Source organism: Myxocyprinus asiaticus, chromosome 25 (genome assembly GCF_019703515.2).
Source record: "Myxocyprinus asiaticus isolate MX2 ecotype Aquarium Trade chromosome 25, UBuf_Myxa_2, whole genome shotgun sequence".
NCBI lineage: Eukaryota > Metazoa > Chordata > Actinopteri > Cypriniformes > Catostomidae > Myxocyprinus > Myxocyprinus asiaticus.
Genome location: NC_059368.1, coordinates 35,953,753 through 35,972,133, shown reverse-complemented (window position 1 = coordinate 35,972,133; position 18,381 = coordinate 35,953,753). Strand labels below are relative to the sequence as shown.

Below are 18,381 nucleotides of genomic sequence, written 5' to 3'. Positions count from 1 at the left end.
AAAACTAGCTCATTTGTATGAGAATGTCTGAAAAGCACATTGGAAACAGTTTAAGCTTCTAAAATGCATTTGATAGACAAAGCAGGAGGGTAAACAACAGCCAGACAGTCTGCGGGCACATCAGCATTGAAAATGAGAAAAATAACGAGCAAATCAGACTTACCTTTGGGTGTCTATATGTGGCCTCTGCATGGCTGATTTGAGGACAAGAGCATCGGACCGGACAATCGTCTGAGGTGACGTCTTTGGGCTGGTATCTGACTCACCGCTATCATCATCTCCCATGGCCTTGACGTAGCTACTGCTGCGCATCCGGCGACATGGAATCTCCTCCTCGTTCTCAATCCCTGGATAACCTCCCCACTCATCCTGAGGCACCTGCAGATCCACAAACACACACTTTCAAAGCCTGATCTCGCACACTGAACAAAGGAAAAAAATGCACCTTTCATCAGACCTCACGTCGAGCACTGCAGCTAACTTTTAAAAAGGAATTACTGAGGAGTTCCATGAACTCCAACCTGAATGGAGCTTGTCTTACTAATATCTTTCTTATTGGCAACTCCAACAGAGGCCAATTAGTAGAAAGACACAGAGAGCTGAGTCAGATTTCGAAAAGCTTGGATCACAGATCCCCATGAGAAAAGATGGGTCCCAAACAAGCTTATCTTGCAGTCTCTTGGGAGCAGTTAGTTAGACTCATTAAAAATAGTGGAGCCACTCAAAATGCATACTTTTTATTTATTTTACAAATTTAGTCATATCAAACTAAATTTAGCAATTATGTGTTAATTTGGTCAAGTGATTAAGTTATAAATAAAGATTTGAGAATCACATCAATAACAGGTTTAAACCATTGAGGTCTAAAATACCAGGAGAAAGCTCTCCATTAGCGTTACCTGTTATCTCAATGGCAGTTGCTCAGCTGGTGCATGAAACCCTACGCAACTTCAACATGATCATATGGGACATCAACATGTTGCTTCCAAAAGTTTACGTACTGAGAAATAAACCCTGTTAAGCAGAATTACTAAGAAGTGCAATGAAGTCCCCATCAGACATTTTTGCATCATTTCAACCGTGATCACATTTCCCTCTAGTGTGTGCAATCTCTGAGACACGGGTTCTGGTTCCATGGAAACCAGGAAGTAATCACGTTCACATAAACAAAGGTGAGAGCAATTCGGAGGTTGAATTTTTGCTCAATTACATTTTTACTCCACTGACTGTTAGGTTTAGGGTTGGAGTTTGGGTTAAGGGTAGAGTTAATAAAATATTCATTCCTGTTGACTGTATTACATCATTTAAAACTAAAAATACAACTCACATTTGGTGCCACTCTGTGGACATGTCACTCTCATGTGCCCATCCGTTTAACAACACTACCAGCTTCAGCAACTTGTGTGCAGTGATTTGAATTTCGGTAAGCATATAGTTTCAGTTTCAGCTGAAGAACTTTCGACTGACTGTTGCAAAATTAACAGTGAGATAGTGTTAGTGATTTTGATTCATCTCAGTGACTCAAGTTTTTTTAATCCATTTACCAAAAAGATTCCTTCAGATTCATTTACTGATTCATTCATTGACCATTTCTACAAATTACGCTATTACGGCAGTAGATGGGGCCCAAATGACCATCTTTTACGTTTTCATTGAGTAAATTATATGGAATTAAAAGCACAAGAGTCATTCACAACCAAAACAAGTATAATGATCCTTTATTAAAATTTGCATGTCAACAAATCTACTAAGAGACTTCAGCACTGCGGAGTGTTAAAGCATCATAAACGTTTTCCCACAAATGACAACAAAGCATAGGCCCTGTCTATAATATTGTGAACTTCTGAGCATGTTTAATCAAGCTATACAAAAACAAAAAACAAACAAAAAAAGACAACAATACCAGTCTTAAAAAAAATAACTATGAGTTTCAACAGTGTCCGTATGTCATTTTAATGTGTGGTCATCACTCACTTTTATTCATAATTCATCCGGCCCCTTGTCTTGTTGAACGAGATTGATGAACTGAATGAACAACATGATGCAGCTTCTCCTCTTGTTCAGTCGAACAGCAGATCCTCATTCATGAACGAGATGACTGGTTCATTTATTTAGTTCATGAGCGAGTGTACCAGTACATTGAGTTCATACACGAATGAGATGACTGACTAGTTCAGTAAAAGGGTTGTATTCATTCAGTGGGTCAAACCAATGATATGCACCTTCGCAGCCTGCTCTCGAATGCTATTGGCTCGCACTAAAGTCAGTCTTTAAAAGCGACACAAACTAAATTTGCATGTCTAAAATGTACGATATACGAAGACACTGTAAAAATCTTTTTCACCCAAAAACAATTCCTGTGTTTTGTCAAATGCAAGGCTTAATTTTTACCAAGGTAAGAAATGTGCATCAAAGCACAACATTTCCATTGGTAATTCATGCAATTTTAACTGTATGGTCTTCAGTCATTTGTACACATTCATAAATTGGGGATTATGTTTTGTGCATACCTATAAACTTTTTTAGTGCATTTCACCCCTTTCTTTCCTTGTTGAAAGCAATTGACTCACATGCCGAACTGAACAAATGGCATGCCTCCTTGTGTTCATTCTGCAAATCTTCGTTCACAAACGAGATGACAGAGTAATTTCGTTCATGAACGAGTGTGCCAGTACATTCAGTTCGTTCATGAACTAGAAGTCTCATCTTGCTCAGACACAAATGACCGACTCCACTGGTTCAGTGAAGGGGCGTAATTGTTCATTCACAAACACTGTTAAGGGTTAAACATTTACTATAATATAATATAATTTTTTTTAAGTTTATATGTTAGCAGAAAAAAAAAAACAAGAAAAAAAAAACAGAACACAGCTTGTGACCTTGAAGATTCCAACTGCCCCCTGACTCATTTTAAGATACAGGGCTTTATAGTTTTGCCACTTCTTGGCTAGCAGGCTTAGATATAACATTTGGCTTTTTAAAATATTAGACCCATAATTCTTGGAAATACAAAAATAACCACACAAAATCATTGTCGTTACTGATTAGGTGTATGTAGTTCACCAAATATTATAATTCATTTATCATTTACTCTTACCCTTATGCCATCTCAAACTCTCAGACTTTCTTTTCTCTGCAGAACAAAATGTAAGATATTTTGATGGAGATTGAATGGAATATATCCACACAATTCAAGTCAATGAGGTCCAAACTTTTAAGCTCCAAAAAGAACAAAAAAGCTAAGGTAATCCACAAGACAGTGGTTTAATCCACATCTTCTGAAGCGATAAGATCAGTTTTGGGTGTGAACAGACCAAAATATATCTCCTTTTTCACCCATTGACATGCATTGGGGAAAATCAAATATTATGACCCCAATGACTTGTATTGTATGGATTTATTTCATTATATCTCTATCAAAAAAGATCTTTGTGTTCCACAGAGTAAAGAAAGTCAGACAAGTTTGAGATGGCATAAGGGTGACTAAATGATGAGAGAATTATCATTTTTGGGTGAACTATACCTTTAACCAGAGACTGTAAAGAACAAGATGGGTCACTGGTGTATTTATGAATGAGCAAAATCACAACACTGAATATGCCGGCTGTAGAAATGTACGTTTTTAAGTGTTTTTAAGCGTGATCTGAGGCAAAGAACCACAATTTGAATGGTACAATTTGTCAGATTCCATTGCTGATTTGAAATATGTTTTTTGCTGATAATCTTGACCAACTGTTTTGGAGATTTCGGTCTAGGAGCTGTACTTGAATCCATAGAAAACAGTGTCCCGCCAACTGCCCGGAGGTGTTTTGAACATCGTCGCCGAATGAAGTGACTTGCCCTAAAGGGACTTTGGCTTAACTCATTTTTACTCATAGTGAAGGGTTGGCCAGGCCCACTCAAATTAGACCCAAGCCCACCCAGAATATTAGAGATTATTCTTTGACTTAAAATATATATTTATAAATAGTTTAAAAATGCATAAATTCTGATTTCTGAAAGTGTGAAAGAACTGTTTGAATGTACTGCTTCTCTGTTATTTAGGAAAATCTGTTATATATACATATATATATCATCCATTTTTGTTGAGGCCCACCCAAAAGTAATTTTCTGGCTACACCCTTGCATAGAACCTTATAAAAAACTGAGGTCACAAATTGCTGAAGCTTAAATTCCAACACAAACACTAAAACTTGACCACCTGATTGACACTCAGTCATTAAATGCTGCCAGCCAGATTCAAACCACCTGCATGAGCATCACACTCAATGTATGGGAGCACATCTAGATTACAGCTCTAACCAAAAATGTCTTTTAAACAGTCTTTCCTTAGACAGTTCTCTAAAGTTACATCAGAATACTGGTAAAATGAAAATGACAGTACACAAGCTAATTGCCGGTATGACCGCAATGAGAAAATGGGGTAAGGGAACCTAAATGTCTTAAATCTGAACACAAAAAATAACACCTCCAGATCTGTTTTCAAGGGATAGTGTTGGAAATGTTGTGTAGGTTGCAGTCATAGCAACCACACATGAATAAACATGAACACTCCATGCATATGCAACAATGCAGTTACAACTCCAGATAAAAGATTGAGCTTGCTTATACCAGAGGCACCCAGAGCAATTTATGAAGATTACTGCATAAAATGCCGTTCAAACAGGAATATATATGCATATTAAATAGGTTAAAACCCAAACAATAACCATGTTTGGTTAAAAACAATTATTCATTCAAATACAGCCAGTCTCTGGATGAGATCACATTCAAAAGTAAATGTAAGCATAGTGCTTGTAATCAGGCCTCATAAAGTTAGGTACTGCAGAATTGCTCTTGTTATTTATAAGTGCATCATAATTCCTCATTTTTCTGTAAAAAGATTTTTCGTATCTAGAGCAATAAAGATTTGAGTGCTTTCCTAGAGGGTCAAAGATCGTCTTAAACCCAGGACTGGCAGTCTATGCCATGTTCTTCATTCTGCATCTTCAGCTGAGTACGACTAATTCAACTGTAGTACTAAATGATAAAGTTTAATATTCTCTGTGCCTTGACTGGATTCTGATTCACATCACTGTGATAAAATCAAAGATAAGTTCTAGACAGTATCAAGAGAAGAGAACCAAATCATTTTCTGGATCTCTATTTTGGTGACTTGTGGCTGTAAATAAGAAACATGGATGCCATTGATTAAAAAAAAAAAAAAAAAAAAAAAAAAAACACGTACTCCTGTCATGTCACTCCCATAAATAACCTAATTCTGTGTGTTCAGAATGGGGTAAAGACAACTGTAGTGTGTGTATGGCCTTTAAGCATAACATGTTTAAGCATAACCTTTATGCTTCATTTTACATTTCATTTTTCCTGTTAGTTTTAAAGTTTTTAAACCTTTCCTAAACATTAAAGTATAAAGAAAAATGATGCTTTAAATTTGTCATTGTGCACAGGGCTTGCCAGGTGTTCAAATCACTTTGAACAATGTGTTCACAGTTATGATTCACAATAAAGATTCACGCAATGTAATAATTAACTGCATCTCCAAGCTCTATCAGCCAAAAGCATTTTAAGCATTAATCTGCTGCCCAGCGTTTCTCTGTATACTAACAAAATTAACCTTAAAACTGGTAATACATATGCAAAAATCATTTTAACCCAACGCACATCTGTAATTAAACATATCTCTTTAGAATTCTTCTTCCAAATGTGTTAGCAGGGGGTTGCATTACTTCATTCTACCACAACGAGGCACTCCAGACAACACACTCACGTGAGTGAATAGATTCATCAAGCACTGACAGTGAAGGTGTGCAGACAGAAATACAACTCCACTCAAGAGCAGAGATTTAGAACAATCAAAATGAGATGAAGCCATCAGATGTTGAAAAAATGACTGCAGAATACATTTCCACTCAACATGAGAATGCATGCTATTATTGCAAAGTCATATGGAGTTCAGTCCTTTCAGAAAGATATTTCGCTACTCATTTACTCTATTTGCTGCTAGAAAGAAGTGTCTCCAGGATAGTCTGAGAAGGAAGGTAGTCTTAAAGGTGCACTCAGTCACTTTTTGCTCGTGTCATCTTGGACTTACAGTGACACCTAGTGGTGTGGATGCAGCATCATTCAAAACCAATCATTTTCAGTTACAGATGCCATTGTAGATATTCACTATTCACAATCAGACATGATTAATTTAATCCAAGAGTGAAAGTGTCCAATAACAAGTTACTGAGATTAAGCGAGTAGTATTCAGCTGGTCATGTGATTCTAAAATGGCAGCCCCCATGAGGGAACCCTCTCCATGTAGAATAAAACAGCTTTTATAAGGTTACTAATATGACTAGATTCCTCATCTCATGTGAGTGCTCATGATTTTATACATATGTTTCAAAATTACAATTAATTTCTTTAGAGTAAAACTTTTTAAATGGGGAAAACAAATACTGAGTGCACCTTTAAAATATTGCAAAATAAAGTACATTTGCAAACAAATGAACAGCACTTCACATTCCTCATGCTAGCATTCAGGAAGCTAATTGGTTAATTGGGGGCTGTTCAGCCACTGTGTGTGACGTACTAAATGAAAACCACTGTATCAAACAAAATCATGAATAGATTTTTAACTAAGAAGCTCTATAATGCCTGGAGAGAGCTCTATACTCACCCTATATGTCAAGTATTGTCTCATTTGGGTCTGTTTATATTTCTCCCAAAGTGGCTAGGAAAAGGGAATTTTAGAAGAAACATCTTGGACAAATTCTGGCAACTTAAACCCCTGAACATTTGTCTTTCCCAGCAATCAGAGTAAAATACCTACAACGCACAAGCCTAACATTTACAGGTTTGCATTTTACTTGAATCAGCAAGACATATTTTCCATACAGTGAAAGTGAATGGTGACTGAGACTAACATTTTACCTACCAACTCCTTTTGAGTTCCAAGGGAGAAAGTCATTTGGGTTTGCAAAAACATTAGGTACATGAAAGTTCAAGTAAATGCTCACTAGTTTAAAATGAACTAAATGCACTGAAAATTAACAGATGAAATCACTTGTTAATTTTGAGATTTTTTTTTTTTTTTTAATGTTTAACATGCATACAGGTGCATCTCAATAAATTAGAATGTCGTGGAAAGTTCATTTATTTCAGTAATTCAACTCAAATTGTGAAACTCGTGTATTAAATAAATTCAATGCACACAGACTGAAGTAGTTTAAGTCTTTGGTTCTTTTAATTGTGATGATTTTGGCTCACATTTAACAAAAACCCACCAATTCACCATCTCAAAAAATTAGAATACATCATAAGACCAATAAAAAAAACATTTTTAGTGAATTGTTGGCCTTCTGGAAAGTATGTTCATTTACTGTACATGTACTCAATACTTGGTAGGGGCTCCTTTTGCTTTAATTACTGCCTCAATTCGGCGTGGCATGGAGGTGATCAGTTTGTGGCACTGCTGAGGTGGTATGGAAGCCCAGGTTTCTTTGACAGTGGCCTTCAGCTCATCTGCATTTTTTGGTCTCTTGTTTCTCATTTTCCTCTTGACAATACCCCATAGATTCTCTATGGGGTTCAGGTCTGGTGAGTTTGCTGGCCAGTCAAGCACACCAACACCATGGTCATTTAACCAACTTTTGGTGCTTTTGGCAGTGTGGGCAGGTGCCGAAAATGAAATCAGCATCTTTAAAAAGCTGGTCAGCAGAAGGAAGCATGAAGTGCTCCAAAATTTCTTGGTAAACGGGTGCAGTGACTTTGGTTTTCAAAAAACACAATGGACCAACACCAGCAGATGACATTGCACCCCAAATCATCACAGACTGTGGAAACTTAACACTGGACTTCAAGCAACTTGGGCTATGAGCTTCTCCACCCTTCCTCCAGACTCTAGGACCTTGGTTTCCAAATGAAATACAAAATTTGCTCTCATCTGAAAAGAGGACTTTGGACCACTGGGCAGCAGTCCAGTTCTTCTTCTCCTTAGCCCAGGTAAGACGCCTCTGACGTTGTCTGTGGTTCAGGAGTGGCTTAACAAGAGGTATACAACAACTGTAGCCAAATTCCTTGACACGTCTGTGTGTGGTGGCTCTTGATGCCTTGACCCCAGCCTCAGTCCATTCCTTGTGAAGTTCACCCAAATTCTTGAATCGATTTTGCTTGACAATCCTCATAAGGCTGCGGTTCTCTCGGTTGGTTGTGCATCTTTTTCTTCCACACTTTTTCCTTCCACTCAACTTTCTGTTAACATGCTTGGATACAGCACTCTGTGAACAGCCAGCTTCTTTGGCAATGAATGTTTGTGGCTTACCCTCCTTGTGAAGGGTGTCAATGATTGTCTTCTGGACAACTGTCAGATCAGCAGTCTTCCCCATGATTGTGTAGCCTAGTGAACCAAACTGAGAGACCATTTTGAAGGCTCAGGAAACCTTTGCAGGTGTTTTGAGTTGATTAGGTGATTGGCATGTCACCATATTCTAATTTTTTGAGATAGTGAATTGGTGGGTTTTTGTTAAATGTGAGCTAAAATCATCACAATTAAAAGAACCAAAGACTTAAACTACTTCAGTCTGTGTGCACTGAATTTATTTAATACACCAGTTTCACAATTTGAGTTGAATTACTGAAATAAATGAACTTTTCCACGACATTCTAATTTATTGAGATGCACCTGTATAAGGATTTTAGAAATATGTGAAGGATTTTTTACATGGCACCCCTGATCTCGCCAGATAGCACCCCAACGTGCTGCGGCACGCCAGCGTACAACGAAGCTACAAGTCCTGATTAGCATAATTAACCTTCCAGGAGTAAGATGACAGTTAGATGTCAGGAATTGATTACAGAATAACATACAGCATAACTACAGCAGTCAGCATGACCTTCATTAGAAGGAGGTCTATATCCAGCAAACAGATGTATTTTTTAAAGCGTTTTTTATTTATTTTATTTATTTTTTTAAATGTTACATTGTGGTTGTGGGAACCATGAAAATGTCCAGTTTACATGAGTGGGACGTAATTTAAAGGTTAGCATTGCATTCCTGAAAACCTGAAATCTTCCTGAATACTTTTTTATCAGTTTTCACTCTAAAAAAAAAAAAGTAAACAAATCTAAAGGACGTACAGTAAGAACAATGTTGCACAAAAAACTTTTGCATACATATACTGTTGAAATACTGAGTGGTTTTATAGAATTCTAAGAACATCAAAATAATTACTTTATTTTAACATGAGCATTTACATTCATCTCAATGGCAGTTGCTCGGTTGGCACATCACACCCAGAAGCAGATGATTTAAACTCTCCAATCTTTGCACAGGGGCACTCAATTCCGGAAACATTCATTTTTGAGCCAATCACCTGAGCCGTAAATGGCATGGGGCATGTTACTCTGGAGCTGAAGGAACATTATGTCCTGACAACGCTAACTGGCTGATGGCACCACAAAACTGTGTCCAATCCAAAGACCATACTGAGCTGTCATAGGCAGCAGACAGGGAAAAAATGTCAATTTCATGCTTTTAAGGGCCCTCAAAAAATTGAGCACTGGTAAAACGTCCTGGATACTTTTGTAACCTCCATTCCCTGATGGAGGGAACGAGATGTTGTGTCGATGTAGTGACACTAGGGGTCGCCCTTGGGACACCTCTGATTTTGAGAAAAGGCCAATGGGAATTGCCGAGTGGAATTTGCATGCCACTCCCCTGGACATACGGGTATAAAAGGAGCTGGCTCGCAACCACTCATTCAGGTTTTGTGCTGAGGAGCCAAGACAGGGTCCCGGCCATTTCAGCACGTAGTTCAGTGTTGTGGCAGGAGGGACACAATGTCTCGTTTCCTCCATCAGGGAACTGAGGTTACGAAAGTAAACAGGATGTTCCCTTTCTGTCACTCACTCGATGTTGTGTCGATGTAGTGACACTAGGGGTGTGGAGCACCTACCCCAGTACAGGGCCTACTAGCACACGTACTTGGCCGGCATTGAATTTCTCCGCGAATCCACCTGCCACAGGGCTAAGGAGGAAGGACATCCAGGTCCCACGGTCTCGTGAACACTGCTGGGGGGTAAAAAGCACATGTCTCCCCCTCCAGGAGGGGAAAGGCACTATACGCAAGTGGTTCACCTGGCCAGTTGTCCCGCAAACTTACCTGATCGTACCTGACCGCACAATGGACGAAACCGGCTCAACCTTTTGAGGCCTTGCGAAGGTATTGGGTGTTGCCCAGCCCGCTGCTCTACAGATGTCTGCTAAGAGGCAGGGCCCAGGAGGAGGTGGAGTGTGCCCTGGTGGAGTGTGCCCAAAGCCCCAAGGGGGGCGGCACGTCCTGGGCATGGTATGCCAAAGTGATGGCGCCAATGACCCAGTAAACGATCCTCTGTTTGGAGACAGCACTCCCTTCCCACTGTCCTCCGAAGCAGACAAAGAGCTGGTCAGAGCGTCTAAAGCTCTGCGTGTGATCCAAGTAGATGCGCAACGCACACACCGGACACAGCAACAACAAGGCTGGGTCTGTCTCCTCCTGGGGCAGCTACGCTTGCAGGTTCACCACCTGATCCCTAAACAGGGTCATGGGAACCTTGGGCACATAGCTTGATTGGGGTCTCAGGACCACGTGAGAGTATTCCGGACCGAACTCCAGGCACGTTTCACTGACAGAGAAAGGCCTGCAGGTCCCATACCCTCTTGATGGACGTAAGCACAGTCAGGAGGGCAGTCTTCAAAAGATCGCCTTTAGATCAACTGACTCCAAGGGCTCAAACGGGGCTCCCCGCAGGTCCCGCAGGACCACGGAGAGATCCCATGAGGGAATGAGGCGCGGTCTGGGAGAATTCAGCCTCCTCGCGCCTCTAAGGAACCTGATGATCAGGTCATGCTTCCTGAGAGACCTACCGTCAACTGCATCGTGGTGCCCCACCATAGCGGCCACGTACACCTTCAAGGTGTAGGGGGACAGCTGCCCCTCCAGCCTCTCCTGCAGGAAGGAAAGCACCAACCTGACTGCGCATCTCTAGGGGTCTTTGCGTCGGGAAGAACACCACTTAGCGAACAGATGCCACTTCAAGAAATACAGGCGCCTCGTAGAGGGAACCCTTGCCCGAGTGATCGTGTATACCACCACAGGTGGTAGGCTACTTAGGTCTTCCACGTTCCATCCAAGGGCCAGACATGGAGATTCCAGAGGTCTGGTCACAGGTGCCAGATGGTGCCCCGTCCCTGAGAGATGAGAACCCTCCTCAGTGGAATTCACCAGGGAGGGGCTGTTGCGAGGAGTGTGAGGTCCAAGAACCAAGTCTGGGTGGGCCAGTAGGGTGCTACTAGGATGACCTGCTCCTCGTCCTACCTGACCTTGCACAGGGTCTGTGCAAGTAGGCTCACTGGGGGTAACGCATTCTTGTGCAGCCCCCGGGGCCAGCTGTCAGCACATCTGTGCCGAGGGGAGCCTCGGTCAGGGCGTACCAGAGCGGGCAGTGGGAGGATTCCCGGGAAGTGAACAGGTCTACCTGCACTTGACCGAATCGACTCCAAATCAGCTGTACTACCTTGGGGTGGAGTCTCCACTCTCCCCTGAGCATGACCTGCCACGACAGTGTGTCTGCCATGCTGTTGAGGTCCTCCAGGATGTGAGCGGCTCGCAACGACTTGAGGAGGAGATGGTGGGCAAGTTACGACATGCGACGCAAGCACAAGCCACCTTGGCAGTTGATTTATGCTACCATCGCCATGTTGTCCATCTGGACCAACACATGCTTGCCCTGGATCAACGGCCACAGCCATTGCACGCGGTGCCCCAGCCACACTCGGAGGCGTCTTTCATAACCACGATGCGCCTGGACACTTGCACTAAGGGGACCCCTGCCCACAGAAATGCAAGGTCCGCCCAAGGGCTGAATAAGCGGCGGCAGATTGGCGTGATGACCACTCGATGTGCGTGACTGCCGCGGAGGATGCCATATGCCCCAGGATCCTCTGAAATTGCTTCAGTGGGACCGCCATTTTCCGCCTGAATGACTTCAGGCAGTTCAGCACCGACTGCACATGCTCGCTCGTGAGGCGCGCCATCATAGAGACTTAGTCTAACTCCAACCCGAGTAAAGAGATGCTCTGAACCGGGGAGAGCTTGCTCTTTTCCCAGTTGACCCGAAACCCCAACCAGCTGAGGTGCCTGAGCACCAGGTCTCTGTGTGCACACAACAAGTCTCAAGAGTGAGCTAGAATCAGCCAGTCATCGAGATAGTTGAGGATGCAGATGCCCACTTCCCTTAGCGGGGCAAGGGTTGCCTCTGCGACTTTCGTGAAGATGCTAGGTGACAGGGACAGACCGAAGGGGAGGACCTTGTACTGGTACGCCCGGCCCTCAAAGGCAAACCGCAGAAAGGGCCTGTGCCAAGGTAAAACTGAGACGTGGAAGTACGCGTCCTTCAGGTCTACCACCATGAATAAATGTGCGGTGTCCGGCAATCGTGATAACGACAGCCGTAAACACCGAGTGTGTGACCCAGGGAATGAGGAAACCGCTCTTTTTCTGAAAATGTGGGTACTGCAGCCCCTCGGGCATGTGGCAAAATCAAAGGAAAACATAAGACATTCTCCTCCTGGCCCTCCACCGGGGGATGGAGTGGTCTGCTTACCAAGCTTAGAAGCCTTCCTCGGGTTCTTGGCGGCAGGCCATGAGATGGGGGGTGTCTGCTTCCTGCGGGGGGCTCTACGCCAGGGCCGGGCCATAGGGGGACGCCCCTGGCGATGAGCAGACAGGGTGCGGGATAATGATCTGTGCCGGGGTAGGATATGCTGGATGGCCTCCATCTGCTTCTTAACCGGCGAGAACTGCTGCGCAAAGTCCTCGACGGTGTCGCCGAATAGGCCAACCTGGGAGAAGGGGGCGTCAAGGAACCGTACCTTGTCAGCCTCCCTCATCTCGACCAAGTTGAGCCATAGGTGGTGCTCCTGGACCATCAAGGTGGACATCGCCTGCCCAAGTGTCAGCGCCGTGACCTTCATTGCAGCTCCTGCATCAATCCCGGGTCATAACTACCCTCGTGCAGTTCTTTCAGCGCCTTGGCTTGGTGCTCTTGCAGCAGAGCCATGGCGTGCAGGGCAGAGGCGGCTTGTACTGTGACACCGTAAGCCTTAGTTGAGAGTGACGACGTAAACCTACAGGCCCTGGATGGGAGTCTCGTGCGGTTCCGCCAGGTGGTGGCGCTTTGCGGGCACAGGTGCACTACAACTGCCTTGTCCACCTGGGGAATCACCGAGTGCCCCCTGGCAGCCCCAACATTGAGGGTAGTGAGAGCGGAGGAGCTCAGAGATCGGGTCTGGGTAGTGAAAGGTGCCCACCACAACTTTGTGATCTCCTCATGCACCTCCAGGAAGAAAGGGACTGGGGTGGGCGCAGCCGTGAGTGGCGCTCCGAGCCCAGGAACCAATCATCAAGACGCAAGGGTTCAGGGCAGGGTGGAGGGTTCCACTCCAGCCCGACGCTAGCAGCCACCTGGGCAAGCATGGTTCCTGGGCTCCTGCAACTGGGTGACCGCACCCGAATTTGGGAGCCAGACGAGTCCTCGGCGTCAGACTGAACCAGCCCGCTCTCCGATGCTGCCATCGAGAGCTCATGCACATTGCGAGCCCCAAATGAGACCGTGAACTCGCCCTGAGACGAGCCGGCAGTCTCATCCCAGAACTCAACCGGGGCAAACAAGCGTGCTGGGGAATGCGAGGTCCGTGGGGGGTTACCCGGCGGAGCGGCTCCCATTGGGGTCCCCAAGTCGCCCCCAGTGCTAACCGAGGTGGCCTCATACCCGTAGGTAAAGGACCGAGGCAGAGAGCCGCTGGGGTGGCTTTCCCTCTGACGAAGGAAAGCCGCGACTGCAACGTTGCCATGGTCATGTTCTCGCAGTGAGAACATGACCCGTCCACGAATGCTGTCTCCGCGTGGGCAGCACCCACGCACGTGAGACAGCGATCGTGGCCATCCGAAGAGGAGAGGTAATGACCACAACCAGGAATTAAACACAGATGGAAAGTCAGCTTTAAAAAGACGCTCTTCGTCAGTGCCGCTCTTTTAGTAGGGAAAATATTCTGTTGAAGTTCCCAGGGGCGTTCTCTGCACTCCACCAGTGCACGAGGGGGAGAAACCGCTGTAATGCGCCGTAATTCCAAGAGCTTTTTAGAGGTGAATGGAATGGCAGAGGGATTCAGCTCGCTGAACACAACTGCTCGGCTCCAAAGAAAAAATCTGAATGAGTGGTTGCGAGCCAGCTCCTTTTATACCCGTATGTCCGGGGGAGTGGCATGCAAATTCCACTCGCCAATTCCCATTGGCCTTTTCTCAAAGATCAGAGGTGTTTGGGGCTCCCAAGGGTGACCCCTAGTGTCACTACATCGACACAACATTGAGTGAGTGACAGATAGAGAACATCTAATATAATATATTGAAATTCTACTTTTTTGTTGCATGCCAAAAAAAAAATTTATATTAGGGATGGGTGGATCGATACTAAAGTATCGCTACTTCCAATACTGATGTGGTATCAAGAATATCGATCCTCACATCAAAATATCGATTCTGAAGTTGTTTTTTTTAACTAGTGATCTTATTATTTAGATAACATGAATATTAATGCACCTCATAAGCTTCGAAGTGTAAAAAAAATTATTATATTAGTGAATTGTTGCATGGAACTTGAACTATTTTTTCTTCCGCTCATCTTGATGCGCAGAAATGCTAAAATACACCAGCAGACAGCGCTCACCCTTTCAGTCATAGCGCTCGTTCAAAGAGGGAGCAGTGCTTTCCTGAGGTAATGGCAGAAAAACAGCATCTGGAGTTATTCACATTAAGTAATGACAAACCTAGACATGACATGTATTATAATGGGCTTGTGTGACCATTTTTACAGGCTTATTTAAATTCAGAGTTGTTAAAACATTGATAATGATCATTAATCCTTGTTAATAAATGATAACCTTATGAAAACTACCCATGGATTTACTGTAGTAATATTGTATTAACAATGACTAGTAACTACGACTGTAGTAACCATGTTTTTTTAATGTTGTTTTTTTTTTTTTTTTTTTTTTTTTGGCAGTAACCAAGGTTTTGATACAATTAACCATGGTTTTACTACAGCATTACTGTAGTGTCCATATTGTTACTTGGTAGTAGCCATATAATAATATCTATGGTTAATTTGTGGTTTTATATGTTGCTTATACTTACTCATTTTTAAAAGGTAAACAAAGCAGCCTAATAATTTTCAGCTTAGGCCTATAAATATATAAAAATATACATATATAATTTAAGTTACTAATTTTATCCAAAGCATTCGTAAGAATTCTATTTATTAGAGGTATTGGTATTGGTATCGGCGATGCTGCCCTTTAAGTACTTGGTATCAGATCGAATAGAAAATAAGTGGTATCACTCATCCATAATTTATATACAATACATGGCAACTTATGATTGGCTATATATGGAGACTGACATCCAGTCTTTATAACTAGGCACACAATCCCTTCAATCAACAAAACACGCTTCATATTTCTAGTGACAGGATCACAACTAGCTCATGGGAACACAAATCTCACTCATGGTATTTAAAAAGAAAACCCCTGTCATAACATAAGACGACATTATTAACATTAAATGGAACTTGAAATGAACTTGACTATAACCCCCAATTACTTTTAAATGTTCATTAATAATATCCCCAAACAGTGCTGAAAACCTGCACAGACCTACCTAATTAACTATGTGAACACAACAGCCAATAGTAAGTCCCCAGGCAAAAACCACAACAGAAGTTACAATATTTTTTTTTTCTATGAGGTTCAGTTTACTTTCCTGACAGAATTAATAACCTGTGTTGTTTGTCACTGATTTGCAAGGACACAATTTGCTAAATAATTCCACTATCACAGTAACAAAATAAATAAATAAATAAAATAATGCAAAATTCAGTTGCATGGCTTGTAAGAATTTGATTTTATAAATAATTTGATTATGAATAAATTATAAATATTATAATTAGTTTAATAATATTTTCAGTTTATTTTGGACCCTATGTAAACGTCAGTTAGAAAGTTATGATTTGCTAAAACTATCTGAGATCAGAAAAGCCTCAGGATAGACTGAACAACCTGGTACCCCTCTCATTTCAGAGATCTTATGGTGACTTTGCCAACGCAAGAACTTGTAAATTATAAATGTATAATTAATTTATCAGTCTGGCCCTCAGAGTTGACCATCACCTCGCTCGTCACCAGCAAATGCGGCTGTTACTACTGAGGCTTCCCCCAAAACCGCCACCTCAGCTATCTGCCTTGGAGGAGTCGGAGTCCATGCAGTTGGGTCGCAACTCCTTACCTCACAAGGAAAGAGACCGCCGGTGATGCCTGGGTCTGTGTGCTAACTGTGGAGGTACGGGACAGACATACAAAGACTGTCCTGAACTGTCCAAACACACATCCGGAACCACAAACACACAGACTGAAACATCAGTAAAAGCCAAGTGTCCATCCGGTACAAGGGGACTGCGGGTGGGCGCCACTTTTCCTGACCAGTCCTCTTTGCTCCGTACCCTGTTGCTAGCTGTCATCGCCTGGAGAGGATCTTATTGTAAGATCTCTGATCAGATTGACTCCGGAGCAGATGGGAATTTCCTTGACACCGTTCTGACAATCAAGTGGGGTGTACCTGTGGGCCCTGTCAACCCTCCTGTTCTGGTCTGCACACTCATGGGCACTTCATTGGGTCGGATCACTAAAGCCACTATTCTGGTGTGTCTGAGAATTTCCGGCAATCACAAGGAGGTGGTTGTGTTTTACCTGCTACAGACTCAATCTACCCCTGTGGTGCTTGGACACCCGTGGCTGGTGAAGCACAACCTGCACAATGACTAGGCTGGACATTTTGTGTCAGAATGGAATCCTTACTGTTCTTCTCACTGTTTGGGGTCGGCACAGTCTTCTGTCTCTCCCTCTGTTTCTGTGTTTCAGGAAGTGGCGGTCGATCTTTCTGGGGGTCCGGCAGTATACCAGGACCTGGAAGCGATGTTCAGCAAGTCTATGACTGCATATCTTCCGCCGCACCACCCATTCAACTGCACTATTTGTCTCCTCCCAGGCACCTCTCCGCCACAAGGACGGATCTTCTCTCTGCCGGCTCCAGAGCGGGAGTTGATGGAGAGATACATCAGTGAGTCTCTGGCAGCTGGCCTCATTCACCCTTCCTCTTCCCCGGCAGGGGCGGGGTTCTTCTTCCTCTGGAAGATGGACGGCTCGTTACATCCCTGCATTGATTATCCGGGGCTGAATGACATCACTGTTAAGAACAGGTACCATTACCTTTGATGTCTTCAGCCTTCGAGTTGTTGCAGGGGGCGACTGTCTTCACGAAGCTAGATCTCCGCAACGCGTACCATCTTGTGAGGATAAGGGAGGGGGATGATGGGGATTTATATGCAATTACAGTCAGATAGACCAGTTTTGAATCAGAACTAAAGATGTCCAAATCACAAATGAATTGCTCAACTGAGTTGGTTCTTTACAATAAATTGGTTACACGTGATAGCAAAGTGGTCTAAATTGTTTTGCGATTCAATCTGAATGACTCTGAAAGCTCACTGAAAGCTCGCTTCTGAATCATATGGTGCACGCTCTCACTTACCAACATGCTCATGGCATATTTTTAAATACTGAAAATAAAAATAACACTGGTTGCAGTGGATCTGCAATCATTGGAAACCAAACCTGCAAATGCGTCCTGTCATTTGCCAGTGATGAAGAAGGTCTTTATTAAATTCAACACCTGTGCAGCTTGTGAACGATAACTGCAGGTAAAGCATTTTACCACCAAAAGACTATCAAAACACTTAGCAGCCAACATGAAAGCACGTCAAATAAATACCATGGCATTACCATGTTACTTGGACATATAAGATTACCTGGGATCACCATGTTAATAAAATGGTAGATGAATATGGTAATCATATATTAAATTACCATGGTAGTACAATGGTATACTTTGAAGTACTTTGAAGCACAATGTAAATACAGAATGGTACATAAATATGGTACAATAATTGTATAACAGAGTATCATGGTATTACCATCTGATACCATCAGATATCACACTGTTATTGCCCAGTTGTGCTAACACACATAGACATAGACACACATACAGACACAGACACAGACACACACACGTGTGTGTGCGGCTATCCTTATGAGGACTCTCCATAGACATAATGATTGTTATACAGTACGAACTATAGATTCTATCCCCTAACCCTACCCCTAAACCTAACCCTCACAAAAAAATGTCTGCATTTTTACATTTTCACAAGAAAAGAAAAAAATAAATAAAAAAAAAATAAAAAAAA

General features: G+C 42.9%; 1 protein-coding gene across 1 annotated transcript in view; it reads right to left on the bottom strand.

Moving 5' to 3' along the window:
• LOC127416000 (disks large-associated protein 2) overlaps window positions 1-18,381 on the bottom strand; it is a 103,590-nt gene that overhangs the window by 21,549 nt on the left and 63,660 nt on the right. Inside the window, exon 4 of the mRNA XM_051655076.1 lies at window positions 164-378. Within this exon, the coding sequence (XP_051511036.1) occupies window positions 164-378 (215 nt within the window). The remainder of the gene's footprint in view (window positions 1-163; window positions 379-18,381) is intronic.